Source organism: Phyllobates terribilis, unplaced genomic scaffold, assembly GCF_046119375.1.
Source record: "Phyllobates terribilis strain yellow unplaced genomic scaffold, ASM4611937v1 Scaffold_1__5_contigs__length_1240528914, whole genome shotgun sequence".
In the NCBI taxonomy this organism is placed as follows: Eukaryota; Metazoa; Chordata; class Amphibia; order Anura; family Dendrobatidae; genus Phyllobates; species Phyllobates terribilis.
Window position 1 is genome coordinate 322,453,276 of NW_027362761.1, and position 21,009 is coordinate 322,474,284.

The 21,009-nt window shown below is 47.5% G+C and overlaps 1 protein-coding gene and 1 pseudogene across 1 annotated transcript; both read left to right on the top strand.

Moving 5' to 3' along the window:
• Positions 1-423: 423 nt before the first annotated feature.
• LOC141263036 (uncharacterized) lies at positions 424-18,987 on the top strand (annotated as a pseudogene).
• Positions 18,988-19,154: 167 nt separating this feature from the next.
• Positions 19,155-20,534, top strand: LOC141263194 (uncharacterized). The gene has a single exon (XM_073676359.1). It carries the CDS (start codon positions 19,155-19,157, stop codon positions 20,532-20,534), a length of 1,380 nt encoding a protein of 459 aa, XP_073532460.1.
• The last annotated feature ends 475 nt before the right edge of the window (positions 20,535-21,009 follow it).

A 21,009-nucleotide genomic window follows, 5' to 3' on the forward strand; every position in this document is an offset into this window, starting at 1 on the left:
CTGATTGGTCGCCAGCCTTGGTGGGACGCTCATTGGCTCAGCCGGCGGACGGCTTAGCCAATGAGCGGTGCTGCGCGGGATTGAAATTCCCCCCCAAAGCCACGCGGCACCGCTCATTGGCTGAGTTGCCGGCGGCTGAGCCAATGAGTGGCGCAGGATTCAAATCCCCCACCAGAGATGCGCGGCACTGCTCAGCCAATGAGCGGTGCCGCGCGGCTTTGGCGGGGAATTCAAATCCCGCTCGGCACCGCTCATTGGCTCAGCTGGCGGGTGATTTGAACACCACACCACAGATTGTACTACTTCAAGGTGTATGACCTCTCGGTAACTATCTCCACTAGCCACATCAATGCCACTGTTACACAATCCTGAACCATACCAGAAGCTGAAACACAAACCCTCACACTACTCCAACTACCAAACATGGCTTCTCATAAAAAATACAAAAATCAAGATGAAATAAAAAAGGCCCAGGCACTACGTCAACAACAACACCGTGCTAATGAGACTCCTGAGCAAAAACGTCATCGTATGGACAGAGACAATGCATATCAACGTAGACGTCTCGCTCAGGAGTCGCCTCATTCTAAAGCTAATAGATTGGCTATTTGCCCAAAAAAATGCTGCAAAAATACACATTTTGTCTCTACATTTCTACCACTATCACAAGATGATGCATCACAATCCAAACACCAAACCACAGATTCTACCTCTGTAAGGTCTATGACCTCTCGGCAACTATCTCCACTAGCCATATCAATGCCAGTGTTACACAATACAGCACCTTACTCTGTGCAGCCACAAGCTGAAACACAAACGCTTACAGTACTGCAACTACAAAAAAAAACGACTAATCAACATTTGGCGACAAACAAGATCTATTGACTCTTTAAGTACTCCACTACTACTACAACAACAACAACAACAATATTTTATAGTATTAAAGAACACAGCTGCGGTGAAATGACCCATGTATGTGAAAATTGCCAAGCTTTGCATTTTGCAAATGAGATGCCTCTGGATAAAAAAGTTTACCCAGTGCTGTCAGAAGGGTAAAGTACATTTACCCATAATACAGTATCCCCATGTGTTGACAATGTTGACGACAGGAGAACATGAATACAGCAAAAATTTTATGGACAATATTCGGTCTATCAACAGTTCTTTTGCTTTTGTGTCCATGGGAGCAAGTGTTTCACCACCTCCTGGATATGGCCCATACTGTTTTCAAATTCATGGACAGATCTATCATCAACAGCCACACTGCATCCAGTTGATGAAGAACCACCTAAAGTTGCATACTAGACCACCCACGCTAATGAACAAAGACTGCAATGTAAAGAAAATGAAAAATGTCATCCTACTTTAATGACCATTATTGCTGAGCTAATGCAAACACAAAATCCTTTCACTGCTGCCTATAGAATGCTACATGATGTGGAAGAACAAGACACGATCAAAGCTCTACAAAATGGAACTGTCATGCCAAACATCACAATGGCTATTAAACAAGATCGGACTCAAGATCCCAGATGATACAATAAACCAACTGTGAGTGAAGCGGCAGTCGTCTTTCAGAATGATGATGGTGAGCCTCCCTTCCATAGAGACATCTTAATTCATTTAAAACCTGATCCACAAAACCCTCTGGCTCCAAAAACACAAAGAATCAGTATTCTGCATAGTAATTTAGATGCTCTGATGCATCCTATCTTTTTCCCTTATGGAGAACAAGGCTGGCATGATGCTCTAAAACAGGGGTCTCAAACACGCGGCCCGCGGGCCGCATGCGGCCCCTGAGGCTGCTTTATGCGGCCCGCAGGCACAGACCCCTTGACGATCCCGACCTGGTCCAGGAGGAGCCGCCGACAGCAGCGCTGAATTGCCACACAGAGACTGTTTCCCAGCACTGCATTTCCAATGCCAGCCGCTGGCCAATCAGAGGCCAGCAGCTGATATCTGCGTGTCGGCGCAGCGAGTATGACGTCATTGCCATATGCAGATGTCAGCTGCTGGCCTCTGATTGGCCGGCGGCTGACATTGAAAATGCTGTGCTGGGAGACAGTCTCTGTGCGGCAATGCAGCGCTGCTGTCGACGGCTCCTCCTGGACCAGGTCGGGATCGTCAAGGGGTCGGACTCTGTGGTGCCTGCGGGCCACATCTGCAGGAAGGCCGCCGAGGGAACGGAGGACAGATGAGAATCATCTTTTTTTTTTCTATTTTATGTGTGTGAAGAACAGCACAGGGGGCACAGAGCCACAACATGGGGACCGGGATGGGGCACAGAGCCACAAGAGGGGACCTGGATGGGGCACATAGCCACAAGAGGGGACCTGGATGGGGCACATAGCCACAGGATGGGGACCTGGATGGGGCACATAGCCACAGGATGGGGACCTGGATGGGGCACAGAGCCTCAAGATGTGGACCTGGATGGGGCACATAGCCACAAGAGGGGACCTGGATGGGGCACATAGCCACAAGATGGGGACCTGGATGAGGCACATTAGTACAAGATGGGCGCCAGGATGGGGAACGTTGCCACAGGATGGGGACCTGGATGGGGCACATAGCCACAGGATGGGGACCTGGATGGGGCACATTAGTACAAGATGGGGACTTGGATGGGGAACATTACTACAAGATGTTTTCCATTATTACTATATGATGCTAATTGTAAGACAATATTACTGTATGTGGCCAATTGGGGGAAATAAAATTGTAAAAAAAATAAAAAATAAAATAAAGCATGAAAAAATATTGGGCACTAAAAATGCTGTTTTATATGTAAACTAAAGTAAACAGAAAAAAGTGCACGTTTATTATCGCCACATCCATAACGACCCAAGCCATAAAAAAATAAACACGGCAAAAATGTTCAAAAGGTGTATACAAAAAAAATGGTATCACTAAAAATGTCACATTGAACAAAGAATGCGGCCCCCCAAATTCAAATTTTTTCCATGTGCGGCCCATATACCCAGCCGAGTTTAAGACCCCTGCTCTAAAACATCAAGGAGACAGTAAACAAAGGATTACCCAACTACAGTTTTACAGCTATGTTTTATCAGTAAAAAAGGATTTTAATCCACTACTAAATGGAGGTAAACTAACACAACAATATTTGGTTAATGCATATGTAGCACCCTGAGGATTCGGCTGCTACAGGGGTATTGCACCTCAACCCAGAGGTGTGATATTCCACTCCCGGGTAAGGATGGAGTGTGGAACTGAGCTCGGTAGGCTGCATGCACTACACACATCCCATTTCCGGGGAACAGGCCGACGGTACTCCCACTTAGAAATGTGCAGGTACGACCGAGTCTGTTCCTGGCTGGAGTGGGAGGGGGGTGGTACATCCCATGTAGTGTAGGGGCAGATAGGGGGAGCAGCCTGGGTAAAGTTAGGAGCTCATTGGGTGCTGGTCACCTGAGCTCACACATAGAGGGTGTATATAAGGTGGGCACCAACTAAGATCAGGGTCAGATGCAGAGGATCAGATGCAGAGAGTCAGTCAGCTGCAGAGAACAAGTCAGGAGCAGAGGAGAGAAGAAAGACCAAGACCCAGAGTGAGAGAGGAGAAAAGAGAGAGACCCAGAGCACAGAAGAGAAGGACTCTGAGATCCCAACTAAAAGCACCGGGTGAAGAGTCGGCATCAGGGTACCGGAACCCAAGCTGGTGGGGGTAAAAACATTCCCCAGCCAGAGACCGGAGACCGTGGGCAGCGTCTGCCACGGTCACCCATCACATCCACCCCGAAGGCACACCACATGAAGGGTCAGGGAACCCAGGGCCAAGGGTGTCCCAACAGAAGGCCCGAGGGAGCTGGACCTAGGTGGATTACTGGTGGGGACGGCCAGAGAACGGGACAGAAAGAGAGCTCAGGGCCACGCTCCGGACTTGTTTGGGGGTTGGCTGGATCCAGGACCTGGTGGACGCAGCACGGCTCGGGTGGTCACTAGCAGCTGGAGTGACCAGTACAACATCTGCAGTAAGTAAACACCCTTAACTGCACAACCCGACTCTGTCTTCACTGCCGTCTGCACTACACCACCACAACCCCCATCCTCTGCGCCTGTCCCCTCTGAGGCTATACCCCTCCCGTTGGGGGTTATCCCACCAAGCTGCGCACCCACCATCAGCCTCAGCGGACCCTGCTGCAGCGGCGGCCACAGTGACCGCATCACAACGGGTGGCGTAGTCGACACAAAAGAACTCTTAATAACATCTGTAGGACTGCCACATAACACTGAGCTTGACGCCCTGGGCACGGGGCCGGGTCACAGCCGCTCGGAGACTACAAACCCCCATCTGATCCGGTGCCGGGTATTCCCCTCAAAAAGGAATATGTCCCAGGGGGCGCGTCAACTTTGGCGTAGTCGGCAGGATTACGTGCCCGCAACACCCGGGTACTGCGTGCCTGAAGAAAAGTGCAAGTTTACCTCAGAAAGAAGTCTCCCGCCAGTTCCGGAGGGTCCACGCCATCGGACTCCATCACCAGTCGTTTCCCGCCGATTGTCCGCCATTTCCAACTTGTTCCCGCCATCTGCAGAGTTTCCCGCCACTGGGCGACGCTTCCCGCCAAAACCGCAGATTTCCCGCCTTGGAAGAGCAGCGGACGCCATTATGGGCGTGCCAGAGGGTGGCGAGAGGCCACCTCCCATCGTGGGCCAGGACAGAAAATGGCGCCAAAAGTGGAAACCGCCCCCACCAACAGAGACTGTGATGCTAGAGGTGTCTGTCAGCGTGAAAGAACAGCCCCTGGAGCTGACAGTCACCGAGTTGCCCCGGGACCACCCTCGAAGTGGGGGGAGACGAAAGAAAAGAGCAAAGATGGGTGCCGCCTGGAGCAGTCTGGAGCGAGCGCACCCGGAGGCAAGAAGCCTGGAGAGGAGTAGCAGAGAAGCTCACCCGGAGATGGCCAGAGAGCAGAGCAGCACCGGCCCGCTGGCCAGGAGCCTGCTGGAAGAAGAGCAGAGCAGCACCGACCCGTTGGTCAGGAGCCTGCTGGAAACCACGACCCCACTAGGCCTAGTGGAGGTCCTCGCACAGCTCCCCCGAGACCGGGAGTGTGCACAGACTGCCCTGGAGGGCCTCGCACGGAGGATGGCCCGGGTACAGCGAGAGACATTGGCGGAGTGGAGCCGGGAGATGGCCCAGCAAGCTGAGACCTGTCAGCGGAGCACGCCACCCAAGATGAGGAAACAGACCGCCTCTGAGGATGGCGCGGGAGGACCAAAGGCCGGAGACGGCGCCGAGAAGGGAGCCGAACGCATGGAGGCAGGTAAAGGGGACGTCTATACCCCAAGCCGGGACACCGCTTACCTGCCCCAGCTCCCCGTCGCAGAGCCCGAAAGTCCCCCTGCTGTGCCCGAAAACGCCATGTCACCGACGCAGACTAGGCCCCAACCGGAAGCCGCCGCCGCGACCCCTGTGACGTCACACGCCTCGACCCCGAGCGTGACCAAGCAGGAAGTACCACCAGCCTGGTCGCAAGGCCTAGTACCCCCGGGCGCCGCATCACCAACAGCGCCCCCTACCTCCGCGGAGCCTCCGGCCTGGCCGCAAGGCCAGGTAGCCCAGGGTGCCGCCGTATTAACGGTGCCCTTCACCTTCCAGGTGCCCCAGGCCTGGCCGCAAGGCCTGGGCAACCCGGGCGCCACCACCACCGCGCCCATAAAACCAAGAGTGCCGCATCTGGGAGAAGATCTGTTTGCCCAGCATACGTGCCCGAACGGGTCTGAAGTTACCACCAGCTGTAAGCAAAGAGCAGGAGGAAGACGCCGTTGAGTGCGGCAGAGAAGTGATGTAAATAGTTACCCGACCGGGTACCAAAGAAACTGTTGATACTTATATATAGTCCCCGTTGGGACCAGCTGAGTGAACTGTTTACCCGTTAACCCCTTAATCCCACAGGCTGAGGACTGTGAGCAGCCATTCCCTTCCCTCTACCTGGCCGAGGACTGAGAGCGGCCATATCCCCTGTATATAGTTGCGCGTCCTAAAGCGCCCCCTACCGGTTTTATAGGAAAACCAGTTTTTCTAAGAGACTGTCGCACTTTTCCCGGACACACGTTGCACAGTGTCCGGAGGAGGAACCTGAAACAAGAGACAACGAGAATGTTTATATGAAAAGTTTTATATATATAATGTTTTATATGTTTTATTATGTTTATATGAAAATTTTGTATGTTTTGGTGTTTTTGTCCTTACAGCCCGAGGACGTGCTGTGGTTTACCAGGGGGGAATGTAGCACCCTGAGGATTCGGCTGCTACAGGGGTATTGCACCTCAACCCAGAGGTGTGATATTCCACTCCCGGGTAAGGATGGAGTGTGGAACTGAGCTCGGTAGGCTGCATGCACTACACACATCCCATTTCCGGGGAACAGGCCGACGGTACTCCCACTTAGAAATGTGCAGGTACGACCGAGTCTGTTCCTGGCTGGAGTGGGAGGGGGGTGGTACATCCCATGTAGTGTAGGGGCAGATAGGGGGAGCAGCCTGGGTAAAGTTAGGAGCTCATTGGGTGCTGGTCACCTGAGCTCACACATAGAGGGTGTATATAAGGTGGGCACCAACTAAGATCAGGGTCAGATGCAGAGGATCAGATGCAGAGAGTCAGTCAGCTGCAGAGAACAAGTCAGGAGCAGAGGAGAGAAGAAAGACCAAGACCCAGAGTGAGAGAGGAGAAAAGAGAGAGACCCAGAGCACAGAAGAGAAGGACTCTGAGATCCCAACTAAAAGCACCGGGTGAAGAGTCGGCATCAGGGTACCGGAACCCAAGCTGGTGGGGGTAAAAACATTCCCCAGCCAGAGACCGGAGACCGTGGGCAGCGTCTGCCACGGTCACCCATCACATCCACCCCGAAGGCACACCACATGAAGGGTCAGGGAACCCAGGGCCAAGGGTGTCCCAACAGAAGGCCCGAGGGAGCTGGACCTAGGTGGATTACTGGTGGGGACGGCCAGAGAACGGGACAGAAAGAGAGCTCAGGGCCACGCTCCGGACTTGTTTGGGGGTTGGCTGGATCCAGGACCTGGTGGACGCAGCACGGCTCGGGTGGTCACTAGCAGCTGGAGTGACCAGTACAACATCTGCAGTAAGTAAACACCCTTAACTGCACAACCCGACTCTGTCTTCACTGCCGTCTGCACTACACCACCACAACCCCCATCCTCTGCGCCTGTCCCCTCTGAGGCTATACCCCTCCCGTTGGGGGTTATCCCACCAAGCTGCGCACCCACCATCAGCCTCAGCGGACCCTGCTGCAGCGGCGGCCACAGTGACCGCATCACAACGGGTGGCGTAGTCGACACAAAAGAACTCTTAATAACATCTGTAGGACTGCCACATAACACTGAGCTTGACGCCCTGGGCACGGGGCCGGGTCACAGCCGCTCGGAGACTACAAACCCCCATCTGATCCGGTGCCGGGTATTCCCCTCAAAAAGGAATATGTCCCAGGGGGCGCGTCACATACAGTACAGACCAAAAGTTTGGACACACCTTCTCATTTAAAGATTTTTCTGTATTTTCATGACGAACTGGTTCATGGAGAACTGGGCCGACTTCGCGGTCGGCTACAGGCTCTACCGTAGGGACGGGCTGCACCTCAATGGGGAGGGTGCAGCCGTGCTGGGGAAGAAGATGGCTAATTGGTTGGAGGAGTATTTATACTAGAGACGGGGAGGGGGGGAACCAAGGAAATAGGTGGGATGTGAGGCAAGCAAGGGGGAAGGGGATAAGTGAATATAATGAGGGTGGAGAGGGGGGTGGGGATAGCACAGTTAGATCATTAGAGAAGAGTAGGATGCTAAATAACCCCAAAATTTTATCTTGCATGCTGACCAACGCAAGAAGCCTGACCAATAAGGCGGATGAGCTACCGGAGCTTATATCGGAGGAGAGGTATGACATCGTCGGTATAACAGAGACTTGGCTAGACGATAGCTACGACTGGGCGGTAAATTTATTAGATTATAGTTTATTTAGAAGGGACCGGAAACAGGGGAAAGGCGGAGGAGTCTGCTTATATGTAAAGTCATGTCTAAAGCCCAGACTAAGGGAAGATATAGGAGAGGGAGAAGAGGGGGTCGACTCCATGTGGGTAGAGATAGAGGGAACTAAAAATAATAATAAAATATTACTGGGGTCTGCTATAAGCCACCAAATATAACAGAGGAGAATGAGAAACTGCTATTAGGACAAATAGACAAAGTAGCAAAAAATAATGAAGTGATTGTAATGGAGGATTTCAACTACCCGGATATTGACTGGGAAACTGAAACCTGTAGATCTCAGAAAGGAAAAAGGTTCTTGACAAATATTAAGGATAATTATCTCTCCCAACTAGTGCAGGAACCAACGAGAGGGAAGGCCGTGTTGGACTTAATATTGACTAATAGGCCTGATAGAATAACTGAGGTACAGATAGGGGGGCACCTAGGTAATAGCGATCATAATATTATCAATTTCAAAATGCCCTTCAGTAGGGTTATCAATAAGGGAACAACTAAAACATTGAACTTTAGGAGGGCGAAGTTTGATCAGCTGAAAGAAAGCCTTCAACTTATAGACTGGGACAAAGTTCTTAATCAAGGGAATACGAATAGTAAATGGGAAAACTTCAAAATAATTCTGAATACTCAGTGCGAGAGGTATATACCGTATGTGAATAAAAGGGCCAGAAACAAGAGGAAACCAATATGGTTGAATAAGAACGTAAAAGGGGCGTTAAATAGCAAAAAAGAGGCATTTAAGAGATTAAAAAAGGAAAACAGCAAGGAGGCACTAATGTGTTACAAGGAAAAAACGAGAACCTGCAAAAAACAAATAAAAATAGCGAAGGAGGAAACAGAGAGACGTATTGCTAGGGAAAGTAGATCAAATCCCAAACTGTTCTTTACGTATATAAATAGTAAAAGGGTTAAATCGGATAATATTGGACCGATAAAAAGTGATGAAGGCAAAATCATAGAGAAAGATGAGGATAAAGCTAATCTATTAAATAAATTTTTTTCGTCAACTTTCACAAAGGAAAAAGAACTAACAGGCGAAATGAGAAGGGACAAGCTTAATCCTCCACTAAGTATGACAAATCTAACCCAAGTTGGGGTACAGAAACGCCTCAGTAACATTAAAATAAACAAATCACCAGAACCTGATGGCATACACCCACGGGTACTAAGGGAACTAAGTAATGTGATAGACAGACCGTTATATCTTATATTTAAGGACTCTGTTGAGACTGGGTCTGTACCACTTGATTGGCGACAGGCGAATGTAGTGCCAATATTCAAAAAGGGAGCAAAAAGTGACGCCGGAAACTATCGGCCGGTGAGTCTGACGTCCGTTGTGGGCAAAATTTTTGAAGGCTTTATTAATGAGGCAATTATGGAGCATTTTGATGCTAATAATCTATTAACCCCGAACCAACATGGATTCATGAGGAATCGCTCCTGCCAAACAAACCTGATTGACTTCTACGAGGAGGTTAGCTCTCGATTAGATCAGGGGGAACCTGTGGATGTCGTGTATCTCGACTTCTCAAAAGCGTTCGATAGTGTGCCACATAATAGGTTGGTATACAAAATGAGAATGATGGGGCTGGGGGAAAATGTTTGCAAGTGGATAGCTAACTGGCTAAAGGATAGAAGGCAGAGGGTGGTTATAAATGGAATATGCTCAGAATGGGTAAGCGTCACTAGTGGGGTACCACACGGGTCTGTACTAGGCCCAATGTTATTTAATATCTTTATTAACGACATAGTCAACGGGATAAATAGTAAAATATCAATATTTGCAGATGACACAAAGTTATGTAAAACAATTAATACAAAAGAGGACAGTGCAGACCTACAGAGGGATTTGGATAAGCTGGGTAGGTGGAGCATTAAATGGCAAATGAGGTTTAACGAGGAGAAATGTAAGGTCATACATATGGGAAGGAAAAATGGAAGTCACCAGTGCTCACTGAATGGGAAATCATTGGGGAATTCAGAGATGGAGAAGGACTTGGGCATCTTAATTGATAGTAAACTAAATTGGAGTGCCCAAAGTCAGGCCGCCGCTGTAAGGGCAAACAGGGTAATGGGATGTATCAGAAGAGGTATAGCTGGTCAGACCACACTTGGAATACTGTGCTCAGTTATGGGCCCCAATATATAGAAAGGATATAAATGAGCTTGAAAAGGTACAAAGGAGGGCAACAAAATTAATAAGGGGAATGGAGGGACTGCAATACCCAGAGAGGTTGGCAAAACTAGGACTATTCAGCCTGGAAAAAAGAAGGTTGAGGGGGGATATAATAAATGTGTACAAATATGTTAGGGGACAGTATAGAGACCTTGCCAGGGATTTGTTCAAAAGGAGGGATATTACGGTAGCAAGAGGGCACTCACTAAGACTGGAAAAAAAAAGGTTCAAGCACCAGCATAGGAAGGGGTTCTTTACGGTAAGAGCAGTGAGAATATGGAATTCACTGAGTGAGGAGACGGTAATGTCGGATTCACTAAACCAGTTCAAGCGGGGACTGGATGCATTTCTAGATACCAGGCAGATTTCAGCATATACTTAAAAATAGAATAAAATAGTAAGTTGATACAGGGATTTATTCTGACTGCTGGTTCCAGAGTCGGGAGGGAATTTTTCCTCAGGTGAAGATTGGCCAAATCATTTGGGGTTTTTGCCCTCCTCTGGATCAACTTTAGCAACCACATAACTTACAGGTCGAACTTGATGGACGCAAGTCTTTATTCGGCTTTACTAACTATGTAACTATGTAAAATTGTACATTCTCGCTGAAGGCATCAAAACTATGAATTAACACATGTGGAATTATATACTTAACAAAAAAGTGTGAAACAACTGAAAATATGTCTTATATTCTAGGTTCTTCAAAGTAGCCACCTTTTGCTTTGATGACTGCTTTGCACACTCTTGGCATTCTCTTGATGAGCTTCAAGAGGTAGTCACCGGAAATGGTTTTCACTTCACAGGTGTGCCCTGTCAGGTTTAATAAGTGGTATTTCTTGCCTTATAAATGGGGTTGGGACCATCAGTTGTGTTGTGCAGAAGTCTGGTGGATACACAGCTGATAGTCCTACTGAATAGACTGTTAGAATTTGTATTATGGAAAGAAAAAAGCAACTAAGTAAAGAAAAACGAGTGGCCATCATTACTTTAAGAAATGAAGGTCAGTCAGTCTGAAAAATTGGGAAAACTTTGAAAGTGTCCCCAAGTACAGTTGCAAAAACCATCAAGCGCTTGTCACGCTGTCTCAGAATACTGGAGGTAGGGGGCCTAAGCTGACCCTAAGCTGGGGCCCTGACTAATCCCTCAACCTGGAGGTACTGTTAAAGGTACAGAGGTCCAGGCCGCCAGCGTAACCCCTACCTCCTGATGATCCCTGCACCTAAGTAATCTAGTCCTGAGAAGGACCCCGATCACAACAAAAGGGGACAAGAAATAATATGCCCACACACAGTACTTAGACGAACGAGACAGTACAAGGGAAAAACCAAAACCACCTTGCATACAACAACTACACAACTACAACAGAGGGAACACCAACGGGAAAGGAGATAAATGATAAAGCGAGGAAGGGAAAATACACTCCAAGTACACTTATCTCAGAAACTCCAAACACCACGATCCGCTCTGTAAGTCTGAATGAAATGCTTTCACCGACACTTCCCAAACAGACCAGCAGGCATTTGAAGGAGTCTCACTACAGAAGTATTGATTGCAGCTGGGCGAGGCTGGACCTCGTCTAGCACAGAGAGAGAGAGAATTAACTCCCTCACTGCCGAAAAACACAAAGCACCAACAAGTCAGCTGCGAGAAGTCAGGCTGTGTACTCGTGACGATCTTCGTGGCGACACACCCGTGACAGTACCCCCCCCTTCTACGAGGGGCCTCCGGACCCTCAGGGCCAGGTTTATCCGGGTGAGTCGTGTGGAAGGCCCGAACTAATCGGTCTGCGTTAATATCCGACGCAGGAACCCACATCCTCTCCTCAGGACCATACCCTTTCCAATGAACCAGGTACTGAAGGGACCGGCGATTAAAGCGTGAATCGATGACCCTCGATACCTGGAACTCCAAGTTACCATTGACCACCACTGGAGGGGGAGGTAAAGGTGACGGTACCACCGGCGCCACATACCTCTTAAGCAATGATCTGTGGAACACGTTGTGAATTTTAAACGTAGGGGGGAGGTCAAGACGGAATGCCACCGGATTAATAATAGAACTGATTCTGTACGGCCCGATGAACCTGGGACCCAGTTTCCAGGAGGGAACCTTAAGTTTAATATTCCTGGTAGACAACCATACCCGATCGTTCACACTTAGGTCCGGACCAGACACTCTCCTCCTATCAGCCATACGTTTGTATCGGTTCCCCATAGTATTCAGATTCTTCAGCACCCCTCTCCATACTGAAGCGAGTGATGAGGAAAATCGTTCCTCCTCAGGAACCCCCGAAGAGCCCCCCCTACTGAAAGTACAAAACTGGGGGTGAAAACCATATGCCCCAAAAAAAGGGGACTTACCAGTGGACTCGCTCCGCCTATTATTAAGAGCAAACTCTGCCAGAGGTAAGAAAGAAGCCCAGTCCTCCTGGTTCTCTGACACAAAACACCGGAGATATGTCTCCAAGCTCTGGTTCAGCCGATGAGAATGACAAATGCATCCCCCGCCGTGCACAAAACGCCTTCCAGAACTTGGACACAAACTGAGACCCCCGATCAGACACCACCTCGGAGGGTACCCCGTGAAGCCTCACAATCTCCCCAATGAACACCTGCGCAAGAGTTTTAGCATTAGGGAGAGCCGGAAGAGCGATAAAATGTGCCATCTTGTTGAACCTGTCCACTACAACGAGTATGACCGTTTTACCCGAAGACGGAGGGAGGTCCGTAATAAAGTCCATAGACAGATGAGTCCAAGGACGCTCCGGGATCTTCAAAGGTAAGAGGGCCCCAGACGGACGGGTATGTGAGGTCTTAGAGCGCGCACAAACCCCACAGGACGCGACAAAAGTTACCACCTCCTTATGTAAGTTAGGCCACCAAAACCGACGCGAGAGGAGATCCACAGTTGCTTTACTCCCCGGGTGTCCTGCAAAAACTGAGTTATGGTGTGCCTCGATCACCTTTTGTCGCAACTGATCTGGAACAAACAGTCTCCCCGGAGGTCCAACAGGGGCGTCCCCCTGAGCCTCCAATACCTCCTCCTCCAGCTCAGAGCATACTGCCGAAACCACCACCCCCTCCTGAAGGATAGGAATCGGGTCGTCCGTATTCCCGGCCCCAGGGAAACTACGAGATAAGGCATCCGCCTTTACATTTTTTGACCCAGGACGATATGTAACGACAAAATTAAACCTGGTAAAAAACAATGACCACCTAGCTTGTCTGGGATTCAGACGTTTCGCGGACTCCAGATATAGCAGGTTCTTGTGATCGGTGATGACGGTGACCGGATGGACTGCCCCCTCCAAAAAATGGCGCCACTCCTCAAAAGCTAACTTAATGGCCAAGAGTTCCCTATTGCCGACATCGTAATTCCTCTCAGCGGACGACAATTTTTTAGAGAAAAAGGCGCACGGATGCCACTTACCAGGGGACGAACCCTGTGACAATACTGCTCCCACCCCTACCTCGGAAGCGTCTACCTCTACAATGAATGGCTGTGACGCATCAGGTTGAATGAGTATGGGTGCCGAGGCAAAACATTTTTTCAAGGAGGAGAATGCTTGACAAGCCTTGTCAGACCACCTAGAAAAATCCGTCCCCTTTTTAGTCATGTCTGTGAGAGGCTTAACCATGGACGAGAAATTACGAATGAACTTCCGGTAATAATTAGCAAACCCCAGGAAACGTTGTAGTGCCTTAAGATTCTCTGGCCGATCCCACTCAAGAACTGCCCGCACTTTCCCAGGGTCCATACGAAAACCGGACGCTGAAACCAGGAAGCCTAAAAACTGGAGTTCCTGTACGGCGAACACACACTTTTCCCATTTGGCATACAGTTTATTATCCCGCAAGATCTGTAACACCTGCCTAACGTGCTCCTGATGAGACACCAGATCCGGCGAGTAAATTAAGATATCATCCAGATATATGACAACAAACTGTCCCACCAGGCGGCGAAAAATGTCATTAACAAAGTGTTGGAACACCGCCGGGGCATTAGTCAGACCGAATGGCATGACAAGGTTCTCATAATGCCCCTCCGGAGTGTTAAACGCCGTCTTCCACTCATCCCCCTCCTTCATCCTAATCAGATTGTACGCCCCCCTGAGATCCAACTTAGAGAACCATTTGGCGCCCACGATCTGATTAAAGAGATCGGGAATAAGTGGGAGCGGATACGGATCTCGGACCGTAATCCGATTAAGTTCACGGAAATCCAGGCAAGGGCGTAGGCCTCCATCTTTCTTCTTAACAAAGAAGAACCCCGCAGCCACCGGTGAAGATGAAGGTCTAATATGCCCCTTAGCCAGACTTTCTGAAATATAATCCTTCATGGCCTGCCTCTCAGGACCAGAAAGGTTATACAACCTAGCTTTAGGTAACTTGGCCTCAGGGAGCAGTTTTACAGAACAGTCATACTCGCGATGAGGAGGTAGTTCCTGACACCCTTTCTCCGAGAATACATCCTCAAAGTCCGCCAGAAATGGAGGTAAGACCCAAGGAGTAACCGCACCGATGACCGTGTTCATGCAGTTTTTATTACAGAATTTACTCCATTGGCTTATCTCTCTGGTTTGCCAATTAATAACCGGGTTATGCTTAGCTAACCAGGGAAGGCCCAACACTATAGGAGTGGGAAGACCCTCCAACACGTAGCAAGACAACAGTTCTTTATGTATCGCCCCCACTTGAAGTTTTACGTCATGCACAGCTTGCAAAAAACTTCCCTGACCGAGAGGCCTGGCATCGATCGAGAATATGGGGATGGGTTTAGCCAACTCACTCAATCGCATACCTTGAACCCGGGCAAACCGAGCATCAACCAGATTAGCCCCGGCTCCACTATCCAGAAGAACAGATATCCTCTCAGTTCTCGTACCCACCACCACCTCCGCCGGTACGAGAAACTGAGACGAACCTAGGGACGAAATACCTACTCCCAGATTGCCGTCCACCACACAACCTGGGATCAACAGTTTTCCGACGACTCTTCACTCTGCAAGGGACGGGATGGACACCCCCCAATAAAATGTCCCTTTCTCCCGCAGAAGAAACACCTTCCTGTCTTATGGCGCACCACCGGTCCCCTCCCCCGAAATGATGTCCCTCCTAATTGCATAGGCTCCTCTGGACTGACCAGGGGAACCACCATATGAGGGGACCTTGTAGGAGGTGGAGTCATCACAGGGGGTAGAGTTATCCCGCACCTCTCCCGAAGCCGTCTGTCAACGCGAATAGCAAGGGCCATAGCGGCTTCCAGTGACGCGGGAGAGTCATACTGTGCCAACACATCCTGTAATTTGTCGGATAAACCATGACAAAACTGGCTCCTAAGAGCCGGGTCATTCCACTGGGTGTCCGTGGCCCACCTACGGAATTCCGAACAGAATTCCTCCGCCGGACGATCTCCCTGCTGGATCCTACGTAACTTAGACTCAGCAAGGGAGATCCGATCTGGGTCATCATATACGAGTCCCAGAGCAGCGAAAAACCTATCCACTGACTGGAGAGCCGGGGAGCCCGGGGGAAGAGAGAACGCCCAAGATTGTGGGTCCCCTAGTAGGAGCGAGATGACAATTCCCACCCTTTGTTCTTCACTCCCCGATGACCGAGGCCGCAGCCGAAAGTACAACTTGCATGCCTCCCGGAAAACAAAAAACTTGTCCCGCCCCCCAGTGAACCTGTCAGGAAGAGCTAATTTAGGTTCTGGTCCGGCTTGCTCCTGAGGATGCAAAACCTTGGACCTAACGTCCGCCAGCTCCATGGACAAACTCTGCAACTGCCGAGCTAGACCGGCTACTGGATCCATGGTAGCTGGAGAAAAACTAAGTGGGTCGGTGAAAATGTCACGCTGTCTCAGAATACTGGAGGTAGGGGGCCTAAGCTGACCCTAAGCTGGGGCCCTGACTAATCCCTCAACCTGGAGGTACTGTTAAAGGTACAGAGGTCCAGGCCGCCAGCGTAACCCCTACCTCCTGAGGATCCCTGCACCTAAGTAATCTAGTCCTGAGAAGGACCCCGATCACAACAAAAGGGGACAAGAAATAATATGCCCACACACAGTACTTAGACGAACGAGACAGTACAAGGGAAAAACCAAAACCACCTTGCATACAACAACTACACAACTACAACAGAGGGAACACCAATGGGAAAGGAGATAAATGATAAAGCGAGGAAGGGAAAATACACTCCAAGTACACTTATCTCAGAAACTCCAAACACCACGATCCGCTCTGTAAGTCTGAATGAAATGCTTTCACCGACACTTCCCAAACAGACCAGCAGGCATTTGAAGGAGTCTCACTACAGAAGTATTGATTGCAGCTGGGCGAGGCTGGACCTCGTCTAGCACAGAGAGAGAGAGAATTAACTCCCTCACTGCCGAAAAACACAAAGCACCAACAAGTCAGCTGCGAGAAGTCAGGCTGTGTACTCGTGACGATCTTCGTGGCGACACACCCGTGACAGCGCTACAAAGAAACTGGCTCACATGAGGACCGCCCCAGGAAAGGAAGACCAAGAGTCACCTCTGCTTCTGAGGATAAGTTTATCCGAGTCACCAGCCTCAGAAATCGCAGGTTAACAGCAGCTCAAATTAGAGACCAGGTCAATGCCACACAGTGTTCTAGCAGCAGACACATCTCTTCAACAACTGTTAAGAGGAGACTTTGTGCAGCAGGCCTTCATGGTAAAATAGCTGCTAGGAAACCACTGCTAAGGACAGGCAACAAGCAGAAGAGACTTGTTTGGGCTAAAGAACATAAGGAATGGACATAAGACCAGTGGAAATCTGTGCTTTGGTCTGACGAGTCCAAATTTGAGATCTTTGGTTCCAAACACCGTGTCTTTGTGCGACACAGAAAAGGTGAACAGATGGACTCTACATGCCTTGTTCCCACCGTGAAGCATGGAGGAGGTGTGATGGTGTGGGGGTGCTTTGCTGGTGACACTGTTGGGGATTTATTCAAAATTGAAGGCATACTGAACCAGCATGGCTACCACAGCATCTTGCAGCGGCATACTATTCCATCCGGTTTGCGTTTAGTTGGACCATCATTTATTTTTCAACAGGACAATGACCCCAAACACACCTCCAGGCTGTGTAAGGGCTATTTGACTAAGACGGAGAGTGATGGGGTGCTACGCCAGATGACCTGGCCTCCACAGTCACCAGACCTGAACCCAATCGAGATGGTTTGGGGTGAGCTGGACCGCAGAGTGAAGGCAAAAGGGCCAACAAGTGCTAAGCATCTCTGGGAACTCCTTCAAAATTGTTGGAAGACCATTTCCAGTGACTACCTCTTGAAGCTCATCAAGAGAATGCCAAGAGTGTGCAAAGCAGTCATCAAAGTAAAAGGTGGCTACTTTGAAGAACCTAGAATATAAGACATATTTTTAGTTGTTTCACACTTTTTTTAAGTATATAATTCCACATGTGTTAATTCATAGTTTTGATGCCTTCAGTGTGAATGTACAATTTTCATAGTCAAGAAAATACAGAAAAATCTTTAAATGAGAAGGTGTGTCCAAACTTTTGGTCTGTACTGTATGTCAAAATCGAAGCTAATAGACTACATTACATTCGAATGCATCAAAAAGATCTAAAAGTAGAAGATTATTGCTTGCTACAAGAACAAATCTATTGAAAAGGGCATCCCCATTGGAAAAACTGTCATTTTACCATCATCCTTCGAAGGCAGTGCACGAAATATTCAGCAGCAGTATCAGGATGCTATGGCTATCGTTACCAAATATGGTCGCCCTGATCTCTTTGTCACCATAACGTGTAATCCAAAGTGGAGGGAAATTACTGAAAATTTACAACAGTGGCAACGTGTTGAACATCGCCCAGACTTAGTTGCACGGGTCTTTAAAATTAAACTTGAATCCCTGTTATCTGACATCAACAATGGATTATTTGGACACGTCTGTGCTATTGTGCATGTCATCAAGTTTCAAAAGCGTGGCCTGCCACATGCACATATTTTAATCATACTTGACAAAAATTCGAAAATCAGAACTGAAGAAGACACAGACAATATTGTGTGGGCTGAAATTCCTGACAAGACAACATACCCTCAGCTCCACAACATTGTTCTGACAAACATGATTCACGGTCCCTGTGGTGAAGCTAATCCTGACTGTCCATGTATGGATCATGGACACTGCACCAAAGGATTTCCCAAAAAAATTCAACAAAATACCTCTAAAGAAATGGATGGCTATCCAATTTACCGCAGAAACATTGGCACTACAATATAAACATAATTCTAAAACAATTGACAATTCATGGGTTGTCCCATATAACCATATAACCCATATTTGCTAAAAAAATACAACTGCCATATTAATGTGGAAATATGTGCTAGCATCCAAAGTGTCAAATATTTGTTTAAATATGTATATAAAGGACATGACAAGGCTAATATTGAAATAGCTCAAACACAACTCCAATATGATGAAACAAATCAATTTGTTGATTCACGATATATGCACCCGAAGCTGAATGGAGAATCTTTGCTTTTTCTATGCATAGACAATCTCATGCAATTATTCGCCTTGCAGTACATCTACCTAACTCTCAGGCACTATATTTTCATCAAGATGAGCCCATTGACAACATACAACAAAAACTATTTCAAAATTCAACACTCATGGCGTACTTTAACCTTAATAAGATCGACCCTAATGCACATCAATATTATTACAGAGACATTCCAGAACACTACATTTGGAAACATGGCATATGGGAACACAGAAAGAAAAGAGGCCACACTGTAATAGGAAGAATGTATACAGTTAGTGTGAAACACCAAGAACGCTATTATTTATGTTTGTTGTTATTACATGTAAAAGGAGCAACAAGTTTTCAGGACCTTAAATCTGTCAATGGTATTACACATGATAATTTCTGGAGAAATACTATACTAGATGCAACTGTTCTGAACATGCCTACACAACTTCGGGAGATGTTCGCTTACATTTTTGGAACACCTACAAATCCAATAGAATTGTGGAAGGAATTTAAGCAACATTTCATACAAGATTACTGTTACCGATACCACAACAACAGTGAACTGTGTATCAATTGTGAAAGCTATGCTATGAAAGATGTTCAAGATGTGCTAATAATACATGGCAAGTCTTATTTGGATTTTAATTTACCACGCCCTGCAACAAACATACGCCAGCCTCAAGAAGACAATGATAAAGACTATGAATTAGCTACAGCTACTGAGATGAAAAAAACTCTTAATCCTGAGCAACTGTTGGCTTTCAATGCCATTGTGGATGCTCTACAAGACAACACATCGACACCTAGGGGTTTCTTTATTGATGGTCCAGGTGGCAGTGGAAAAACCTACTTATACCATCTACTTATACATTATGTCAGAGGACAAGGACATGTGGTCTCACCTGCCGCCACTACAGGAATAGCTGCAAACTTGCTACCAGGAGGACGAACTATGCACTCTCTGTATGGCATTCCAATTCCAATTAATGAAACATCAGTTTACAGTATTAAAACTGACACTAACGCTGCCAACAAGTTAAAAAATACTACACTTTTTATGCTTGATGAGTGTACAATGGCTCAAAACCATTCTTTGAATGTCATTGATAGACTTCTACGTGATGTCATGACAATACATGTTGATGACAAAAATAATGTTCCCTTTGGTGGTAAAGTTTTCATACTTGGAGGAGATTTCCGCCAATGCCTTCCTGTACTTACACATGCCACCAGAACTGAAATTGTGGATTGTTGTCTTAAATATTGTCAACTCTGCAAACACTTCACAAGACTCCCGCTATTCAACAACATGAGTTCCAGGGATCCAGAATACAGCACTTGGTTACTTAAACTAGGCGATGGTCAACTCTCAAACGAATACAATCTTGGAGAGGACGTTATTGAAATTCCTCCAGACATGCTGTCCTCTGCCTGTTTAATCACAGACATATTTGGCACAAACATTCATATTAATGTTAATGACACTGAATGTGTTTTGTATGCTGCATCACATGCAATATTGTGTCCAAAAAATGAAGATGTTGAATTTCTCAATTCTCAAATTATGAACCGATTGAGTGGCCAATATGTCTTATATACAAGTGATGATTCTGTGGATGCGGATGATGCTTATGAAAGTGAAAACTACCCAGTCGAATTTTTACATTCTCTGACACCATCTGGAATGCCACCACATCCCCTACAACTAAAAATAGGAACAATTGTCATGTTACTGCGAAACCTGAATACAAAAAAACGATTATGTAACGGAACTCGGCGCATTGTAACATCCTTAAATCCACATATCATATAGGCAAAAGTCATCACAGGATCAGCTGAAGGAGACTTTGTTTTTATTCCACGCATTGATTTGTGTCCATCTGAAACTGGGTTACCATTCAAACTACAAAGACGACAGTTTCCTGTTAAGCCAGCTTTCGCAATGACAATTAACAAGGCACAAGGACAGACCCTAAATCGAGTGGGTATTTATCTACCTCAACCAGCCTTTGGCCATGGGCAGCCATATGTTGCTTTCTCCAGAGTCAAGCAACAGTCCCATGTCAAAGTCAAGGTTTTAGATACACCACTACAAGGACAGTTGTTACATGGTAGTGATAAAGTGTTCACTAAAAATGTAGTTTATAAAAATGTTTTAAATTAATTTAGGTCTTTAGTAATCTGAATAACATGTACATAGTATTATATCACATCAATAGTGATTTACTTTTTGAACACATATTAATATGCCTTAGATACATACATATGTATAGATACATATTAGATCC

What these genes read in the sequence shown, in the direction of transcription:
- LOC141263194 (XM_073676359.1), top strand. Translation starts at nt 19,155, where the DNA reads ATGCCTACACAACTTCGGGAGATGTTCGCTTACATTTTTGGAACACCT.